Genomic DNA, 22551 nt, shown 5'->3' with positions numbered 1-22551 from the left:
TGCAGTGCATAAGCAATCCAGGAGGTTCCTGGAATGCACTGATGATAACTTCCTTCTCCAAGTGACAGAGGAGCCAACGAGGAGAGGTGCTGTGCTGGACCTTGTTCTCACCAACAAGGAGGGGCCTGTGGGGAGTGCAAAGCTCCAGGGCAGCCTTGGCTGCAGTGACCACGAAATGGTGGAGTTCAAGATCCTTAGGACAGTGAAGGAGGGCTCACAGCAAACTTGCTACCCTGAACTTCAGGAGAGCAGACTTTGGCCTCTTCAGAGATCTGCTTGCCAGAGTACCACGGGCTAAAGCCCTGGATGGAAAAGGGGCCCAAGAAAGCTCGTTAATCTTGAAGGATCATCTCCTCCAAGCTCAGGAGCGATGCATCCCAATAAAGAGGAAGACAGGCAAAAACACCAGAAGGCCTGCATGGATGAACAAGGAGATCCTGGCCAAACTCAAACATTAAAAAGGAAGCCTACAGAGGGTGGAAGCAAGGATAGCTAGCCTGGGAGGAATACAAAGAAATTGTCCAGGCAGCCAGGGATCAGGTCAGGAAAGCCAAAGCCCTGCTGGAGTTAAATCTGGCCAGGGATGTCAAGGGCAACAAGAAAAGCTCCTGTAGGTATGTCACTGATAAAAGGAAGACTAGGGAAAATGTGGGCCCTCCGTGGAAGGAAACAGGAGACCTTGTTACCTGGGACATGAAGAATGCTGAGGTACTGAATGACGTTTTTGCCTCAGTCTTCACCAGCAAGTGCTCCAGCCACACCACTGAAGTTGCAGAAGGGAAAGGTGGGGACTCAGAGAATGAAGAACTGTCCACTGTAGGAGAAGATCAGCTTCAAGACCATGCAAGGAACCTGAAGGTGCACAAGTCCATGGGACCTGACAAGATGCATCTAGGGGTCTGGAGAGAACTGGCGGATTAAGTGTCTAAGCCACTATCCATGATATTTGAGAATTTGTGGCAGTCCAGAAAAGTTCCAGCTAACTAGAAAAGGGGAAATATAACCCCCATTTTTAAAAAGGAAAAAAAGAAAGACTCGGGGAACTACAGGTCAGTCAGGCTCACCTCTGTGTTGGCGAGATCATGGAGTGGATCCTCCTGAAAAATGTACTAGGTCACATGGAAGATAAGGAGGTAATTGATGACAGCCAACATTGCTTCACTAAGGGAAAATCATGCCTGACAAATTTGGTGGCCTTCTACAACAGCGCTCATGGATAAAGAAAGAGCAACTTACATCATCTACCTGGACTTGTACAAAGCTTTTGACACTGTCCCACATGACATCCTTGTCTGTAAATTGGAGAGACATGGATTTGATGGATGGACTACTCAGTAGATAAGGGATTGGCTGCATGGTCGCATTCAAAGAGTTGCAATCAATGGCTCAATGTCCTAGTGGAAAGCAGTGACGAGCAGCGTTCCTCAGGGGTCAGTACTGGGAACGCTGCTGTTTAACATCTTTGTTGGGGACATGGACAGTGGGATTGAGTGCACCCTCAGCAGGTAAGACAATGACACCAAGTTGTGTGGTACAGGTGACGCACTGGAGGGAAGGGATGTGCCATCCAGAGGGACCTGGACAGGCTGGAGATGGAGGCCCATGCAAACCTCATGGAGTTCAAAAAGGCCAAGGGCAAGGTTGGAGCAATCCCAAGCACAGCTACAGGTTGGGTGGAGAATGGATTGAGCAGCCCTGTGGAGAAGGACTTGGGGATATTAGGGGATGGAAAACTGACTGAGTCAGCAATGTGCACTCGCAGCCCAGAAAGCCAACCATGTCCTGGGCTGCATCAAGAGAAGCGTGACCAGCAGGTCGAGGGAGGGGATTCTCCCCCTCTTCTCCACTCTCATGAGACGCCCCCCTGCAGTGCTGTGTCCAGCCCAGGGGCACCCAATATAAGAAGGACATGGATCTGTTGGAGCAAGTCCAGAGAAGGGCCTCAAAGATGATCAGGGGGCTGGAGCACCTCCCTTATGAGGACAGGCTGAGAGAGTCAGGGTTGTTCAACCTGGAGAAATGAAGGCTCCAGGGAGACCTTATAGCAGACTTCCAGTACCTAAATGGGGCCTACAGGAAAGGTGGGGAGGGACTCTATCAGGGAGTATAGGATAGGATGAGGAGTAACAGTTTTAAACTGAAAGAAGGCAGATTTATATTAGAGGTAAGGAAGAAATTCTTCCCTGTGAGTTGTCCCTTATGAAGTCCAGACCAAAGAACCTAGAGCTCCTTTTGTTGTGCAAACAGAATATGCCATTAGATCAATTATGCTAGCCATTCATTCTACTTAATTTTTTAATTGAAATGTCTTTGTAAGAAATAAACATCAGTATCATGGAGACCCAGACCCTTGATCAGCAAAACCACAAATATCAACACAGGAATAGCATTTATCTCTTGTTAGTATGAATATCACTAATTGTAATGACTACATTTAAACATGTTCGCTTGTGGGTTTTCCTTCTTCTGGAATAACATACAAAATGATCTCGTAGTTCTAACTACAGTACATTGAATTCCTTCAGTCCAACTTTCAAAGACAAATATTAACATTTAATTTCTGCATATATGTGAGTTTCTTTACAATGTCCATTTACAGTAGTGTGTAACTGTTGTCTAAACTCCAAGGTCTTCATCTCTGATAGGTATAGAAAATCACACTATTTCATTAAGTTCCCTGCTTTAATTAGCCACCTGGGTACCTTGGCCAAAAAATTGGTAACGTCAGCCAAAAATTAGTGTTACATGCTTAGTATAGCCTTTACTCTATTTCATAAAGATTTTTTTTCCTCAAAGCATCCAAAAAATGCAGACATGCAAAATACTCCCAAGAGCAAAATATGTAACCTTTTCTAAAGGAATATATCTCTCTAATAATTTTCATTACATTGATCAGCATTACAATGGGACCAGCTGCCTGAATGTGAATAAAAAAATTCTCCAGTACACTAAGAATCTGTACTTCCAACAAATTTTAAAAAAGCAATAAACTTACCAAATAATGCTTTCAGGAGAAAAAAAAAAAATGCTTTATGAAATACAACAATTTAGTCAAAACAAGTAATTTCTATAAAATAGGAAAGTCTCAAAAAAACATTTTGAAATTTAATCCAGTACATATATTTTAAATTAACAAACATCTTCACCTATTCTTCTCTGCATGCACTGGGTAGAACATTACCAACATCATTACTTGAAAAAATTACTTTTCTTTTTACCAGATCATCTCCTTCTGCTTTGTAAATAGTCCACGCCTTTACAAACAAATGATGTATGTGAGCAATAAAATGAATTTTAGCATTGTACGAGGCACTCTGGATCTCAGTAGCTAGTCATGCAGAACACCTGAACCTGTAAATCCTGTCCATGTGAATGTCCATTCTTGAACTACATTACTTCAGTAAGACTCAGTAGAAGTACTTCCAACAGTTCTGTTCTCACTGTCGTAAAAATGACAGTATGCATAAGTTCCCATAAGGGTAATTCTTCAAATTTCAGATCCAAGTCAATTGAAATCAATAAAATAGAATTTACATTAAGATATGAGCAACATTAAGTATTGTTTCTTGCATCTTCCTGGAATACAAATGTATTTGCTACTACCAATCTATAAGCCTGAAAAACAAAGATTGGTTAGAGTCAAGCAAACCAAAATACCACAAGAGATACTAAGAGGGTTACTGACAGACACATTCCTGACACAAATATTCAAGGACACTATTTATTCACTTGCAACCCATAGATGGATTTGTCTGAGGAAAACAGGTATTAGCATGATAAGAAAACCTACATTCATGACAGGCTGAAATTTTGATATGACAAAGAAAACATAAAATGCCACAAATAACCATAATTTTTCTAAAAGAAAGCCCTTGTGCTTGACTGCTAATTTTATTTAATGTTAGACTCTAGTCACCTTAAGATTTATCATATACTAATAAAAAAGTAGTATCTTTCTGTGTTGTCATTTGCATTTACAAAAACTTTCACATTGGGTTTTTTTTATTAATCCAGATTTTATAACCTAAAGAATTATTAGTATCCAAAACATGTTTTAAAATTTGGGGATTTTTCTTATTGTTAACCTTTCTTATTTTCTTTTTGTTAACTAATGCAATTGTCATGATGATAAAAAAAAATAAAGTAAACCTTAAATGCAAAAACAAAAGAAAGCATCCCAACCATTAAGAAATTAATAACTTTAACACAGCCAGCATGTCCAGCAGATCTGAGCTTCAAAGTAACTTTTATTCTTTCTCCCTTGATGGCAAAAAGTTTATATTGGGATTGACCCTCTTTTTAATGATGTAATGATGCTCAGAAGCTAGACCGCTTGTGTATTCTAGTCCAAAACATTCATCTAGCTTTATGCCCTGATATAAAATGGCAGGGAGCAATGATCATAACCACAGGAAGAGAATAAAATTTATTAACATATAAATTTATAACACTTTATTTCATCAGCATTTTGACTTTTTACTGGTGAAATGAAATCTACCTACTGCAAAACTGCAAAGCTATCTCACCATTGTACGCAATTTTTTACTGTGAGATCCACTGACTAGCAAACATGTCATGTTACAGCAACACAAAATGCAACTATTTATTGCTAGTGCATTTGTTAAGGGAGAAGAAAGAATTAGTATGCCCAAAGCTGCACAGAAGTCATTGAAGTAAGGTGTGTCACAGCTGCAGTACCAAAAGGGGCAGAAGAAAGGTACAAAGCAACTCTCTGGTTCTCCCAACAGGGAGTCTTCAAAACACAGAAAAATATATATATGTTGCGGGGCTAAATGCATCAGCATGAACTGTTTCAGTGATGTCCTACCAAAACTGATTCACAACCCACACAGAGTGCATATTCACCCTGATACAATATAATCCACCCATAAAACAGGCAACATATGTAGAATGGAGCCTATAAAAGTCCCAAAGCTATAATTAAGCAATTTACCTTCCAATATGGTACCTCCTCCAGAGTAATTATTTCACTTGTCTCTTGGGTTATTCAGACAGTCTGATGATGAAGCTGCTATGAATATCTGTTACTTTGTTTAAAATGGGACCAAAACATGTAATACTTTCTCTGCACAGCCTCTTTATTCCATTTGATAACACTACTCAATGCTCCCATATTCTGAGAATATAAGTGACAGATAACTGTCTGCTTTAAGTAGGACATGGCTCATACTAATTCACCTGGAACTGAAGTAGGACATTGGCATAAATCAGCTCCATTCTCTATTTCAAAGCTATTAGACCATTACAAAAATAAAAAATAAAACCAAACCACAACAACACATTTCTTCTGCTTCTTTTGAATTTGAGAATCTTTCTGATTTTCATGTGAAAATTTGACAGACCAACATAGAAAGCTCACAGATTAATACAGACCACTACATAGGCACATATAAGTAAAGTGGTTTGAATGAAGATCTTTCCTGGAGTTTTGTTGAGGCAGACTCAGAAGGAAAAAAACAGAATTTTTTCCACATTTGTTATCATAAAGACCACATTTTGGAGGAATACTTCACCCCCAAATCCCAAGGGATTCCTTTCTTTGCATGTCTGACTAACCTACATCATATATAAAAAATCCTGTCTACCCTGTCTCACCTTTGCCCTTCTTGCCCTCGTTATTCCAAAGCAGAAAATCTAGAAAATCTTATTCCCACCTTTTTCCTTTTCTCTAGAAGAACCATATTTTCTCCTCTCTATTTATCACCAAAAAGGAGCGGGGTTAAGACTTCAACTGCCTGAACGAATCGCCTTTATAATTGTCTAAACTCCTTAACTGGGGAACAACATAACCTACCACCCTACAGCTGAGCCTGTGACACAATTTCATTTTTACAGCAGTGCTATCTGATTTTGTAACTGAAAAAAATATCAGTTCTACAGTGACATAATTGGGAGTAGCTCAGTTTCCCTGTTATAATATGGGATGAGAAGGAAAGTCTGAGTGGATGCCTCCTGGAGAGACAGGAAAATGTTGTCACCCTGGGTCTGGATTGCCCCTGCTGCCAGGAAGGCTAACAGGGGACATTAAGAGCTCATTTTACGAAACAAGCTTATGATAACTAAGATTTTGTTGCCTTTTGGACAAGAGAATTTGGAGGAAGGTAATACTCTCTGGTCAACTTTGGCCAAACTGACTTTATGCTTTGATAATAAAGGCCACTATTATGCTACACGCCTCAGAGAATATTACCACAAGAACTCAGTATTGTCATCTCTTACTGAAGAAGCATGCTTGGTCTCTTTCTGCCATTCACCTCAAGATGAGACTACAGCAAACTCCATGTCGCAGTTCATACTCCATCTACTCACCAGAAGAACTGAGAAGCACCCTCTGTGTTCTCTCTATGTTGATATAAAGGACTGGAATCAAAATGACCAGCACAAACAATGGGCAAAAAAATAATCCAAATCAAACAACATTTTTAAAATTTCCAAATAATTTGATTCCTACATCCCTAATTCTCTAGTTGAATGCAAAAATACTGCAATGCCCAGTTACCAATTATAAAAATGAATTTTAGTACATTCAATGTTTTCATTACATTCCCAGCTCCTGTTACCAATGGATTACAGAGCCATTTCAGTTTCACTCAAAGGAGCAAGCTTGCAGCCCACACAGATCTATAGTCTCAAAAAACACAAGGCAATTCTATTAATGGGCTAAAAAAAAAAAAAAAAAAAAAAGGCACAAATTCAAATATCCCTTTAATTCTCATTATTTCAAGTGTTTGAAGCCTAGTTTAAGATTTCTTAATATTCAGATTATGACAGTGCTTCAGTGTGGCAACTGTGTTGCCTCCAGATGCACCACAAAAAGATATTGTTGCCTTGAGAGAACCAACGACTCTGCCTGGTAGAAATAAAACGAGTGTCACAGAAGTCACTGAAACATTTCTCACCTCGAAGACAAAAATGTGGGAGGAAGGGTTTACCTAACACACAATCTGGGAAGTTTTCCAAAATCTTTGTTTAAGAAGTGTTTAGTCTGACACAGTTCCCTCCAAAGCCCTAGAGAGATGCTAGAAATATCCACATGAGGATAATGCATGAATGAAAAAGACCTACTAAAATCCTGTTCCAAAGTATGGTTCATATCACTTTGTTTCAACACATATCTGCACTGCAACCACTGAAACTCCAATACAGTGCAGTGCACTACTGTCTTTCTCAGCACATTCTTACTGGATGACACTTCATATGAACATGTGTGAAATCCGTACCAGAAGACTCATCTGTCACACATCTCTTGTACACCCAGGATTGTTCTGCATTTTCTTCTGATGTTGTTCTTTTAAAATTTTTTTTAAAAAAAACCAAACCTGCTGATGACAGGACACTAGATGAGAGGGATATTTGATCTGATTTAATATGGCAATTGCTTGCTCAGCTATTTTATTAATTGATACCATTAGCGATAACTGTAGCCAGTAACTGGAAATGGTTTGTTGCCTGATATTTGAACTAAGCAGTTGCAGTCCTGCTGCTGCTTCATCAGGTTCTTTCCAGCTGTTGTCCAGGTAAGCTTTTATCTTTTTTTCTTTTAAAAAAAACCTCAAACCAACCCAAATAAAAAGACAAAAATACTCTGAAAAAAAGACAAACAAAAAAACCCAAAGAAGCACCAGATCCTGACTCTGTCCAGTTATTCTCTTCATCCAACTGCTCTATAGCATATCCAGCTCAGCCTGACAGCAATCAGGATCAAATCTCCTCTGCTGCACTCCATGTTTCATTGCAATTTCTGTCTCAATCAAATCTTTCAACTGCAACTCCTGGCTCAACCTAGCAGTTCTCAGAATCAATCCAGCCATTATCATTCAACACATAAATCAAACTTTCCATGCTTATGCAGTAACCTCTTCAGACCTTCAAATAAATCTCATACATTTTGTACGATTTCTTGTTTTGACTTCCCCTTATTATAAATTCAGATCAGAGCATTTCAATCCAGTCACAATCATGTTGTCCAGGCATGTTGCTCCTGCATTATGGAAGCAAACAATGCGAGTGGAAGAAGTGGTTCCACCAACAGCCCAATTCCTAAATTTAGTTTCTCTGTCTCTTTTCAGTCACAGCTTTTTGAGGGTAAGCTGTGCTATCTCACAATGATTCTTCACTCACACACCCCTCCAATGTACACAGGGAATCCTGACAGCTTTGCACCCAGGCAGTCACCAAGCTCCCCGGAGTGCTCTATGGCTACTTAATTCAGACATTCAAGAGGTGAAAAAAATCTGCACTGTGGATCTTCCCCATGGGAATACTACTGGAAGCAGCAGGTCTAGAGAAGCACGAGAAATATCACCCTATCTTGAAATTAGTAACTGAAAAGGGAAGAGTAACAGCTCCTTGTGTTCTTTCTTCCCCAGCTCAGAACTGAGTTGTCAGGTCCTACCCAATCCAAAGTGAATATTTTTCCTTGAGAGAAGTAGAGCTCTTTTCTCCTCATATCCAGTTTATGCTGCATATCCATTTACTTCCACAGAGTATTTGTACTCCAAATCAAAACCAGAAAAAAAGCACATCACTGAGAAATAACAAAATATCCCTCTTTATTTAAATAATACATTTCTAGTTGTCTCAGAAATTATTATTTTAACCTCTGCATGCCTTTAAGCAAACTGAAAGGGCAAAGTATAGACCTGAGCAGGGAGGTTCAGGAGTCAGTGGGATAAAAATGAACAACAACGCATTATCCTGTCCCAGGGACCCATTTGTATAATTTTATTGGTCATCACTGATTCCTGCTTATTTTGCAATATATTATTATTTTGCTATTTTTAATAAAGTAGAATTCCAAGGAAATAAACTTTCTACTTCACTATTTCTTAAATAAAATGAAATGTAAATGTACACAAATTCAAAACCACACATGTAATCAGCTAAATCTAAATAATCTCTTCTCAATTCTCTATCTCTTATAAAATGTTTAAAAGTTAAAATGTTCACAATTTTAAAATGATGATTCTGTATATGTAGCAAACAGACTAAACCAGAAAGACATGACAACAATCTGCCTGTTATCCAATGTGACAGCTATGTTTCTCACTCAGAATAACCAGTCTCTAAGAAGAGTAATGTATATCACAGATTCTCTCAGTTTTCCTTAGTACACTATCTCAGTTTCTCCAGGGAAATTATCTTTGAACAACATATCATTCTGTCCTTGGAACCATCAAACTGACATTTGACAAAACTGTGGAAGGCTCATAAGTTAAATTTAAAACTCCATTAAACCTTGCCTTACACATCTCATTGAGCTCTAGCCTCCCACGGAAACAGTGAGGAAGGCCAACACCAGAGGCTGGTGGGAAAATTTTCAGCACTGGTCAGTATATTATACATGGAAAAAATATCCACCTCCTCTTTATCTGCAGTTTGGGTAGTATATAAACTGCTGTAACCTAAATGAAAAAAACCAAACCAAAACAAAACAAAAACAAAAAAACCCCACCGAACTGTACTGATTCTTGTGCTCAGAACACTTTTTTATTTTATAGATAGATGCACATGAGGGGGTTATGCCAATGTATTTCATTTTCTCGTTTGCCATCAGTATTAATAGCCTGTCAGGTTATAAAACAGATGCAACATTTCATAAGTATTCTAACCCCATATAAATATAGATAAATAAAATGACAACTATGAACATACTGATAAGCAGAAATTAAAGAAATTAATAGATCTGTTTCTTAAATTAAGTTTTGACCTTAATGACGATTCAAGCTGCGAAAACTTAACACTTCACTGAAATCCCACAATAAACTCTAATCATACACTACAACTTGTCTAGGGCTCTAGGGATGAAAGTTGGCAGGGTTATGAGGACAGTTTGCTTCAGCAAGGTCAGCTGGTTTTTTTAGGTCAATAAAACATAACAGAAATTGCACCTCCAACTGCTGAACAAATGTTTCTGCATACCAATCACTGAATTCCAGTGAAATCAACCATAATGACAACCGCATAGCATAATACCTTTCTTTAAGCTCTCTCCAGCTAGAGAGATTTTCAATCAATGTTGAGTATGTTCTGACAGAAATGACAGAGTGGCCACATTCAGACAATAGTTTTATCATAGACAACTCCAGAGCAAATGCATTTAATTAATTTCTGGAAGTAATAAATATTCTGAAAACAAATTGTTTAAGTATTTTTATAATTCAGGTGTAATAAATATTCATTTAAGCACATTAAAAACTCCTTATAGTAGATAGAAAATGAAAAGAAAGTGTTTATCCCGTTCATTACTGCAGTTATTAGCCACAAATTTCAGAAACAAAATTTTCCATCTGGAAAGTAACTTGCAATTGTGATGTGCATTAAAGCACATGAGGAAAAAAAAAATCTTGTCTTGTCAGTCGTTTCATATGAGCCAAATTTTGCCATATAGTTCAAAGGCATCCACGTCAGAAATTTCTCTGACTTGTCTGAACCGTGAAATGTGAAATCTGCTTGGTTTTGAGACTAAGATACCAAAACTCTCCCAAACTGGCAAACTCTGCTTCTATATGAATAGAGGACAGTGCTGCGCAAAAAGTATACACCGACACAAAAATTCTGAAAACTTCAGATTTGAGCACATTATAAAGGCAGACTGGACATCTGCCATGATCCTAGTCAAATGTGCAGCACGGCAACCTGATACCTGGAACTATATCTGCAAATGAAAAACTTGGAAATCCACCTGAGAGTCTTTGCAGTATATACCCTCCTTTATACTCCAGTCTGACTGATCTATGAAGAAGTAAACACTGTCCACCTTGATAATGATTGAAAACCAAGTCTGTTTCTGCCTAAATCAAAGCTCCCCATTACAGGAAGCAAAACAAATGAATGGGGAAAGGAAGCAGAAGATGAACCTGTAGTCCAAACCATATAAAGTTATTGGTTTCTAAAATATCAAGTAGATGCTTCAAGACTGTGCCAATTTACACTTTACAGGCTTTCATAAGCATGAGAAAGCAAAATTAACATCAAGGCCCACTAAGAGAAAAAAATGTTGACTAGATCCATTTTTACTTTCAATAAGCACCACAAGACAGGTAATAATACTTGATAAAATGATAAGATTACTCAAAAACTCCAACACAAGCACAAATGCTAGCTAAACTAATCTAAAACCTGGAAGAAAGAAAACCATGTCTGACTAGATGATGCCATACACAAACACAGCATATGAAACACACATACATACACATTCCACTTGCAGTTGTGTGCTGGTCCTGAATCTGGCCAGCACAAACAGCTGTAAGTTTCTGAACCAGAAGCTGAACCACTCCAACTCATCCTATTATGTTTGCAATAACAGAAAAAGGGGTGACGGTAAAGTATTAAGAATTCTGATCCTGGGTATAAATCTCTCTGTATACTATTGCTATTGTTCCATCCATTACCTACTGGGTTGGTTTATCTACCAAAAAGTTATTCCCAGTGTTGAACTTCCTAAACAAAGATAATAAAAGTAAAGCTGAAAGAAGAAAAAAATCTTCACACAAAACAACATATGAATATGTTGTTGATGAACATTTTTTTCTTACAGACTTTTGAAAAAAACACTCATTTACTGTAAAGTTTCTGATCTAGAAATGGAATGACCAAAAACTTCACCATAGGGACAAGCAGGATAAAAAGAAAAAACAAAAAAGACAAACAGAAGTTATTAATATGGAATCAAAATGGCCAAATAAATGAAGCTTCAATGAAAACCTTCATTGTGGAAGGAGCAATTAAGTAGGAGAGCAGAAAATACTGACCTGGAAGTCAAGCTGGTTGGAGTAGGGATGAAAGCAGCAGTTTGGAGAAAAACAGATAGGGAGGAAGACAGCAAAAGAGAATAAAGGGAGGAACACATTAGTTCTTTAAAAATATAACAAGCAGATGTTATATCAGCAGATTTTATTAAAAAAAATGAAAAGGGAAAGAGAGAAGTAAAATAAAATCTCTGTAGCAACATACCCTTGCTGTGCACTGAATAAAACAGAAATGTTAAAGTAAAATGGCATCTTGCCATTTGTGGACTGTGGAAAACCATCCACATCTGTAACTATCCAAATGCATATACAAACTGAATGGATCAAGTTAGGTGGATATTGGTAGTGTCTGCTGCCACACAAATGTCTCATCATATACCACACAGTCTTTTTTTGAACTGACATAGATTTGATGACCCACATTCATCAAGTCTTCCCATGAAAGCCAAAACAGTTAAACAATTTGTTCAAAGGTATCATTTAGAAGTTCACAAAGCACTGGATCTATTAATCAAAGACAGAGATTTGCTCTCCCCACCAGGAAATACAGACCCTTCTAACACTGACAGAAATATTTTTCTTCAGTCTGGAGAATAAGGTTAATACTTCATCACTGAAAATATTCTGATAACTTATTTGTTAAAAAGTACCTAACATGCCCTTTCAATTAAGTAAGACAAAAACATCCCTGCCTGACAGCCAACTAGATTAATCCTTAAAGTTCTCACTGGTCCACAGTTTTTCATCCACTTATGAAAGGGAAATTGTTTAAAAAGCCACAAAAATACTTTTTTTGAATGCAGTTATTCCATTTGCTGATGTTTTGCCATTTATGCAATGAATTGTCAGTGCTGTGTGGACTTATTTTCATCAGAATTAAAATCCAAATCAATTCAGAATGAATTAATTGTAGTCTGAACACCCCAAGAGCTTAAATGCACATCTATGTTATTACCCAAAGCTTACCACTGTATAGGAGAAGTGGATAACAAAAAACCAAACTTTTTGTTTAAAAACAAACCAGTTTTGCCTCACAGCTAGTAGAGTATTTTAAATGAACTTTCATATTGTTGTAAGCTTTGCTGCAAATCAAGCAAATGACCCCTCATCTAACGTACCACTGGAGAAAAGCAGATCCAAGATTTTGCAATCTACACTATGTTCTCATCACTTTCTCTTTTCAGTCTGAATTTATTAATGGATAATTTATATCCGCTGTATTATGTGCCAACACTTTTACAGAAATCACTCCTCTTTCACCGAAGTGCTTACCCCTTCACATATTTATAGAGAACAGGCATCCCTGCTGAGCCTTTGTTTTGCCAGAGAAACAAATCACTGTTGTTTGGACTCCTCCTGTGACACGAGCACTCCGTTCCTTTAATTACCCTACCAGCCCTCTCTGCACCTGTTTGCAGTTTTCATTCAACCTTCTCGAATATGACTGGTGAGAAGCATACAGCAGTGTTCCATATGGAGTCTTGCTAGCGCTTGATGACATTAATACCTTCCTATCCTTACTGCAAACATTTATTCTGACATATCAGGATCCACACCTCATTATTTAGAGGTCTGCCTCATTATTTAGAGGTCTGCTTCATTATTTAGATAGCTCATAATGACACTGCCATAAGCAAATTCACCCAGTCTTTCTCTTCCTAAACTGTATCAAGGATTATCCTTAGTTTACAGCTGGCAGTCTTACTGGTCCTAACTTCACAATCATGCATTTTGTACTATTGTATTTCACTTATTTTCATGACTCAAAGTACCTAGCATATTTCATAAATATACTTTTCATTGTAACACGGTTAATAAAAACATCAAACGATATACTCCTTCCACCTTGACAGTTCCACTTCAGCTGCAGTTACCTCTATTTGGCTAGGCCCTTCACATTAAAATTTAAGCTGATCACTATCTTACCCAGTTTCACTTACATTATTTAAAAAAAAAAAAAAAAAAAGAAAAGAAAAAAACCACCACATTTCCTTCATCAAGAAAAATAAAGAAAAACATCAAAGTTTACCGCAAGATCATTATGCTGGGATGTATTACATTTTATTTTAACCTGTTCTCATAATAAACAGATAAATCATGACAGATGTAATAAAAGTTATAAAACAGTTTTAGTATAGGAGGAGGAATTAGTTCTTCTATGTAGTAATTTTATAAAACACAAAATTAATATATATCAAGTAATTTAAGAAACAGACCAACATGTTTTTATACATGAGGAACAGTATGAATCTTAAGAGATGCAGCTCAGAAGGGTGATAGTTTCTGTAGCAAGAAAATCACATGAAAACCAAAAGAATTACCATTCTCCATGAAATCAGCTTCAGGATTATTAATAATGTTCATCTGCCAAATAGCATACAGTTAAAAATTTAATTGGCCGTATCTTGAAGCAGATATTTCTACCCTTGGGTATTTGACACTTTCTGTGTTAATACTTTCTGATAAATAGTAGAAAGCTAGTATTCATCATCTTGTTTTAATTCTTTTTTGAATTTGTAAGTGATAACTGTATTACAAATGTTTTTACTTTTCAAACTGATTTATACAGGTACACGTCATTATGCTGATGAATTTATATGTGATTACAATAAATATTCCGAAGATACTATGGCTTGCAATGCTCTTAAATTATAACTCTGTCAGAAATTTCTGTTTATAAATTTAGAGAATTTATGTTGTTGCAAGTATCTTGCAATGTAAAGATGTTGGCATAGAACTGAACATGGATCCCAGCAAGCCATTAACCAACAAATACATTTCAAAAGAGCATTCATTCTCCTACAAAACCCCAGAGATGCCCTTGCATCTGAAATTAGGGGAAATGTTAAAGATACGCTGTTTCTGAGCAAGAAAAAAAGGAGAAAAAGTAAGGAGAGAAAATAGCAACCTAGAGCACATTATATGAATTACAAAACAGCGGGACAAGAAGGAAAGAAATTGTCAAATATGCTTCTGTTACAGTTGCAGTCATTTTCACAATGCTTTATTCCCATAAAGTGGGTAAACTGAGCTTTGGCTCCACCTCTTCCCTTCAATAATGAGCCAATCAAGTAGTCATTACAAGCAGAAAAAGTAGTAGCACTTCATAAAACGTTACAGCAATTTACACTCCACCTAACCCCCTAGAAAGGGGAATTTCAACATCAAAGTTCCCTCTCTAAGGACACCAACAGGTGGCACAGTTATATATAGACTTAGATATTTAGGCCAATGTTTTTAGAAAATAAGGAAGAAGGAGAGAAAATAAATTAAATTTTAGAGAACCTAAAACCTCAGGTGAGCCTGGTTAGTATAAAAGGTTAGATACCCAGTATCTGAAAATATTTCCCTATTACACCTTTATATTGCTTTATATTGCATCCTAGCCTTACTGTACTACTCAACAAATTTGGGCCTGTGCTTATCCATGGTGAAAGTAGATTTAAGACTCCATTACCCAGTAAAGGCAGTAACTTCAGTTGATGAAATCAATAATAGATAATTTTTATGTAAATCCTTTTTTTCCCCTAGTTTACAATAATTAACTGCTATATACTCTGTGTATAGGAATTCGGAGTTAATCTTGAAAGCTATACATCAAAGTGAGAAACTGCATTAAAGTTAATAGAATTCACAAACAGATCTTAGAGCATGAGGATTCCCAAAAACTGCACCATACTACTGTCCTTAGCTGGTCATGACACTGCATGTTGTGGCTGGTCATGTCACAGCATACATCAAATGTTGTGAACCTTTAAGTGCATTACAGAAGCACTTAAAGGTTCACAGCGAAAAGTTACTTCAGGATCAACGCCCTCATCAACAATAACAGACTAGAAATTGGTGTCCCAAAATTTCACTGATAAAAGTACATCAATTTAAAAAAACATAAATAAAGACAAAAATAGAAAATTCTGTCTGATACATAACCCACTACAGGGTTCTCAAACAATCAGAAGAGTCTGTATGCTGACAAGGCTGTAGTAATATCTCTGCACCCCTTTGTTGGAGAATGGCTTGCAGAGCAAGGCCATGGGTCTGTGCAGGAGCTGATTACAGCCATCTGAGGTAAACAAAGGAAAAAACCCAGGGTACAGTTATGCTAACAAGGAAGGAGACTCAGGGCACAGTTATGCTAACAAAGAGAGAAATTGAGGTACAGAGAGGCCTTGATTATAATGGAAAACAACCTTTGGGAAAAAACAAGCCAGAAGAAAGAGGATGTTGTGACATACCTGAAATGCCACAAGGGGCTGGGATATTATAATGTAACCTTTTAGATGTATCCAATAGATTTATGATTAGTGTGCATAATTATAGTTAGTGCTTATATAAGGTGTGATTTCTTTCAATAAAGTGGAAGCTTGCTTTATCATTCACATTGAATCAACTGCTTGCTTCCTCCGTCCACCGCACCCCTTGGTTCCTTGTTTCTTTGTAATCAATAAATCTCAATTTAATTCAAATAAATCTACTGATCTATATTGATTCTTTATTTCTTTTTTTATAAAAAAATATTTAAATCAAATTAACATTTACTGAAAAATTTAGATTACAAGCTTCACTACATCATGTTCATCTTTCAATCTTCTCATTTTAACATTCAACCATTCAACATGTATGAGCTACTTAATAAATCTCCTGAGATTATCCTCTCGATCAAAAGTTTAGTGTGCCTACTATTGTGTCTCATGTCACACAATAATTCAGTAGGGTTTATAGCCCAATGAGGATATCAGTTACTGTTTCTAGTAAAAAACATACAGTCAGTTTCCACCAGCTTGGTCACACCTGGAGTCACTGTATTACCAGCCTAGGTCTGTAACTGCCCCTGCAATACATGTACCAATGGGTGGAATAACAGCACTTTCCTGAGCACACAAATTCAGCACTCATGTTATCTTTTCCCAAGATGCTGCTTTAGGATTTTGGACAGTTTAGGCAGCACTCACAGTCATGGTGCACAAAGTGACCACTCTTCATCACTAGCTTCCTCTGGTATCTACTTTACACATTAAAATCAGTGCAAACATTAGAGCATTCTAAACTCCTTCTGATGTGGTGATAGAGGTAATTGCTGATTAAAGTTGTCCTCGTGTAATCACTGAGTTCTATCGTGAGTACAAATCATCTTTTTTCACTTTAGATTTGAGGTCTCGTTTCTCATGACACTTTGATTGATAACTATATACCATTCATTATTATCATTATTAAACCTTTGCCAAATATCTGCAAAGATAAATTTTGGCAACAGATAACTGTGAAGGTTGATAAGTCATCATCAATAAAAGACACTCGACATATCTTCCTTTCCAAGCTGGCTGTTTTCCTCCCCCTAAGGTAACCAACATTTCCAGCCGATCTTCCCCTCTTTCATGTTAATTCTCTCTAATGGGACAGACCAGTGTTATGTCTTGACTGGAACTATAGCAATAAACACAACAGTGAGATGACTTAAGCTTCTCTTTTGGAACCATGAAGCACTTTTCTTCTGACTTGATCACTAGAAAACAATTATATAAAATATGTGAAACCACAAAATTCCTTCTTTCCTTTACCTAAGAGTGGCTAAGTATGGGAAGAGAACAAATAAATCAGATCCACATAAATTGCTTATCAGTCAAACAAACTACAGCACACCATATGGGAGAAGGTTCCAAGAATCATTTAATTATGAAGGGCATGAGACAAATGGATCCAAAATCCTTCCTGTCTCAATTAAGGAAAGATTGTACAACCTTCCCAGAAAGAAGACAAACACTGCCTGGTCAATGTCAGAAAATATTCATTTGAAGCGGACTGATTACAGAAACACCGAGATATAGTTACAACTATTATTAAATAATCATGAGACTGGTTGGAAATACTTACCAATACTCTTCAGGACCTCTGAGAACTAGAGATGCTGTTCACACTGAAGAAACATGTGTGGGGACAGTTTTGATTTACCAGTTACTAGAGAGACAGGATTGTTCCCCAAGGTTTTCTGGGAGGGTTTTTGTCATTGTAAAGTGCATATGGCTTTTCCTTTATGTGTTCCTTTGATAGAGACTGCTAAACAAGTGGAAACCTTGAATTGTTCCAAAATCAGCAGGCAGGAGATATAGTTCTCAGGTAGCCATTTTTTTTCATTCCCGATTCAATTTTAGAAGACATAACCAATACTCTGTTAAAGAACATATTTTACTCTTAACTTCTCTACTCTGCAATGAAGACCAAGTAGGTAAAAATGCCACTCAATGTAAAACAAATAATATGAGAAATACCTTTCTAACTCAGCAATTTTCTTATCCTTGTCATTCTTCTCATTCTCTACTTCCTTGAGTATTTCTAGAAGTCTGTCAACCTCCGCCTGAGCTTTGCCACATTCTTCTCTATAGTACGATGCCTCTTTGTCAAGTTGTTTCATTCTGTCTGCAAATTCTGGATTCATCCGTGCCTCCTCTTCAGCTTCATGAGCCTTCAGAATCAACATTTCAAAAAAAATAAGTATGACAATAATTTATATAGCTTTAAGAGCCTTCCTTCTTCAGTCTCGGAGTTCAAATTTTCATTAAAAAGGATTATGGGTATTTCTGTCTGATGACAATGTTTTCTACCAGAAGCATTATAAAAAAGAAAGTAAATATCTTCATAGTCTAAAATTATAGTAAAATGCTAATGTCCTGAAGGGGGAGGGGATTTATTAAGGTTTTTTACATCTAAAGCAACCATATTTTAAGGGTGTTTTTTAAATTAAAAAATCTTATTAAGAAATCATATTCCCTCTCTTTCCCCATATATACACACACACATTATCCATGTATATATATACACATATACATATATACATATTGTAATCTGTATTACCAGATATTTCAAATGCAGATTGATATGAAGAATTTGAAAGGAAGAAATTGTTTTTATGCAGTGCTGTTTTTAAAAGACAAACCAATATACCAAAAAGTTGCTTTCAGCAGACATTTTACCCAATAATCCTTTTTCTCTTATTGTTAATACTTAACCTGAAACATCAGAAGAACAAGCCCATTGGCGAAAATGGCACAAACCTGGCAAACACATGCATGGATGGGTGGCAGTTTCACAGACAAGAAAGAACGCAATGAATACAACAACAACAGTGCAGAGCCCAATCTTACTCCCATCAAACCTAATGGCAAAAACCCAATTAACTTCAATGGGAGCATGATCTGGCATCAAGTGCTTTAAACTGTTGGCTGGAGTAATCACAGACAGATGGAAACAACAACGCACTGCAATGCTTAGCCTACCCCTTGCTTCCCATTATTCCTAATTGGCATCTTGAAAGAGCAGGCAAGGAAAAAACAAGTAGTTTAAGGCAGTGCACATTAAACATAGAAAATTCAGATAACATTCTCTCAACATACAGAAATTTTACAGAAATTCATGATATTTAGAACTGAAGGTCCTCCAACTATCTTATTACACAGAGATGGCGTGGACTTAACTTATCCTTCTTAATTTCAGGGAATAGACAATGCAAGCAAGCAATGAAAGAAATGCAGATCAAAATGAAACATGCGTGTTTTGGAAAGAATTAATATAAACTACAGATATTAGAAGGTTCATATTCTTTGCAATGGTTAAAATTTTCTCTATAAATAAAGAACAAGTCTGGGTTTAGTATAAATACAACAATTAAAAAAAAAATGAAATTACTACGGAAGAAACTTAGGGGGGTTGCATGTAACATATCATTTAAGCATGAGGATAGTAAGAAAAAAGATAGTAGATTTTAAGTGTTATTTATCATAGTGTGAGATTTTTATTCAGAAGAAATATTTGGTTACCAAAATAGACAAGGGAATGACATGAGAAGCCTACTAAACCTACTGGCCTTGCTCTTCAAATTCTCTGTTTTAGATAATAATACATGCTCCAGCCCTGAATTCTGTGCAGATACAGGACTTCCCTAACACAGAGCTCGTTTCAAGGTAACATCCAAAGAGTATCTTGATTTTACTGTTTGGGTGAGATGATAGCAAAAGATTCCTTTTCACCCTCATAGATCTTCCTGCTTTAATAATAAACTTTGATTTATTTTTCTGGGTGTTAATTGTGTCAAGAAATTTACTTTCAATTAGCTTTGCAATTTTTGAAGTAAATGTAATATTCAGACTCAGGTCCAATTATTTGAGATACTGTGTATCAATTTCCAGCTGTAAACCACTTCAAATTTCAATCAGCTCTATTAATATATTAGACAATGTTTTATCTTTGCAGAATGAACACTAAGTGTTCTTTTGCAAAGAACAAAAATAATTCCATATCTTAGTAAAGGTAAATTTACTCTAGGAAAAAACCAAAACCAAACACACACCCCGCACACCCGGTATACACACACCCTCCCCCCCCCCCCCCCAAAAAAAAAAGCACCTTTAAGATACTAAAAAAACTGTGCAAAGAGTATGTTGTTCCCTATTGCTCTTCATATTTCTCCTCTTCTCCTAAGGGTAAATCCCAAATTTCACAGTTCCCCTCTAGCGGCTATCACTCTTTCGTATTCCTTCTTGTCCCCTTTCTTTCCCTTCTTTTTATTTTAGTGCATAACTCATTTATCAGCCTTGCTTCCATCATTTCATAAACAGGCAAAACACGCACCTTCCTGCCTCTAACTAGTCTTTTCTTCAGTTTAGCATACACTCTTCAGCCCATTGTTTTCATCCCCCCACGCACCCCTGCTCTAATTTTAAGCCAGGACAAGAAGCAATGCAGAACGGATAGAGAAGCCTGTCTTTTCTTTGTTTTTCATTGCCACACTGGACTTTCTATGATGAAAATATACAACTGGGCAATAACATGATAGTGTCACCAATGCAAAGCTGCTGAACGTTCAGCGACAATAGAACATTCCTGTAACACAGGAGCTCAGAAATGTACTGAGCAAATTATCTATTGCACAGCTTATAACTAAAGCATCAGCTGAAATTATAAATTATATCCTTCAATTTAGCCCTATAAACCTTGCTCCAATAGCATGCTCAGGAAATTAAAGTTAAGTTGCAAAAGTATTATCAATTCTTGTGCTTTCTGTGGTACTCACGCCATTCCATATTTGTGGGATGTGTTTTTGGAAAATTCTGTAGCACAAACTTGGTCATTGTATTTCCCCATGGTTTTCAACATAAAGCAGAGGGTATGATTAAATCCAATGTGATTAAGTATCCAACCCATACAGGGTTTTGAGGTGTAGCACAGTTATCCATAATGTCACATATAAATCAATATAAGCATTCAGTTCAAAGACAAGTATAAGATTATTCTAACCTTTAAAAAAAAAAAAAAAATCCCTGTATTGCAACCTACCAATTAAGTTGGTTGCCTTTACTTTTACAAGCACTTCCTATAGAATATTTTTTTACTATTGGCAGGAATCAGGTTTCTACAAGGGCATTGCTTTAATGAAGAAGGAAAGCAAAGTTAGTTAAAAAGGGAGCACAAGAACATAAAACATTTTTGAAAAAGAGCATTCTGCAGGTGATACTCTAACTTGCAATGAGTCCCTTCAAGGGAAGCCTCATATTGTAAACAAAACTGCTGATAGTACACGAGCACAAAATCAACCCATCTGACATTCTCAGGACAAAAGCATAGAATTATTTATAAGAGCCCTTTTATATTTTATGGCTTTGAAAGATGTGTGTGGATTTGAACTAAGTACTTTTTTTTAATTGTTATATACAGATATGGGGTGATTTGTTGACAGATGGAACTTGATGTTTGAGGTCAAACAGTAGGCCCAAAGGAGATGAAAGGCAGTTCAGTTGATATTGACCCTGCTCCTACCCAGACAGAAAGCCTCCACATATTACTGCTATCTACTCTTCTATCCTTTTTTTTTTTTTCATTTCTGTCCACTTTCTTCTCGCTAAGTTCTGTTTTCTTGGGAAGAATACATTTTCTGATTTTATGGGGCTTTTATGTGTAAGAATGACTGGTTCACACATACCTTTCAGCAGCAAAGTAATTGATCTCTTAATCTGTATGTGTAAATGATAATACTTGTGTGTGCAGATTAGCCTAGTTTTAAGATAGCACACTTGGTTTATGATGCTTTGTCTGTCAATCTTGTTACTGCTGTTATATGTTAATTTTACAATTCAATAAAAATAGAATATCACTCTACCATTAGAACTTCACTAATATTTACAGTAATTTTGTATCTGTTCTGATATTTGCTTAATAAGTACTACAAGTATTTTAGAAGTAAAGTAACATTTCCTTAAGTAAACCACCAATTTCCCACAGAAACACCATAATAGTGTGGCACAGACATGCAACATGAATTATTTAGTCTATTAAAATTTTATGGTACAATTATGCATGCATTAGTCTGCATAACAGAAATGGATGAATAGATATAGTATTTAATTTTTAAAGCTTCAGACAAACATACACAGAAATCAACTGAGTACTTTATAAAAATTAAATGAAACAGCAGAATTTACATGCAAGAAATTACTTTGTAAGATCCTTCAAATTTTATTACTTTCAATAATAAACTAAAAAAAAAATGCTGTCAGCTTATTTTTTTTGGTAGTCTCCTTAAAATTCAAGGGGTGATTTTATTTTAACTTCAGGGACCGCTCTAAGCAAATTAGGGTGGATTCTGCAAGTACTTTAAACTTTAATCTGATGTTGCTCTGATGGAGCATTTGGAAAATTAAGTCTTTATTACACAGAAAAAGGTTCACCTGAACTCCAAACTAAGTATTCATTCCATTTTCATTAGAGTACAAAATAATCATGTAAGTTCTTA

General features: G+C 36.6%; 1 protein-coding gene across 5 annotated transcripts in view; it reads right to left on the bottom strand.

The window, feature by feature from the left end:
- Positions 1 to 22551, bottom strand: part of ERC2 (ELKS/RAB6-interacting/CAST family member 2) — a 585639-nt gene that overhangs the window by 281488 nt on the left and 281600 nt on the right. For 4 of the 5 annotated variants that reach the window (XM_074914417.1, XM_074914419.1, XM_074914418.1 and 1 more), the window contains one exon: positions 18038 to 18231. In XM_074914417.1, the coding sequence (XP_074770518.1) occupies positions 18038 to 18231 (194 nt within the window). Of the gene's footprint in view, positions 1 to 11774; positions 11787 to 18037; positions 18232 to 22551 lie in introns of all 5 variants that reach the window. The other variant, XM_074914422.1, reaches the window with a different exon arrangement.

This window comes from Athene noctua, chromosome 10 (genome assembly GCF_965140245.1).
Source record: "Athene noctua chromosome 10, bAthNoc1.hap1.1, whole genome shotgun sequence".
NCBI lineage: Eukaryota > Metazoa > Chordata > Aves > Strigiformes > Strigidae > Athene > Athene noctua.
Note: the sequence above shows the minus strand (reverse complement) of the source record. Positions and strands in the feature narration are given on the sequence as shown.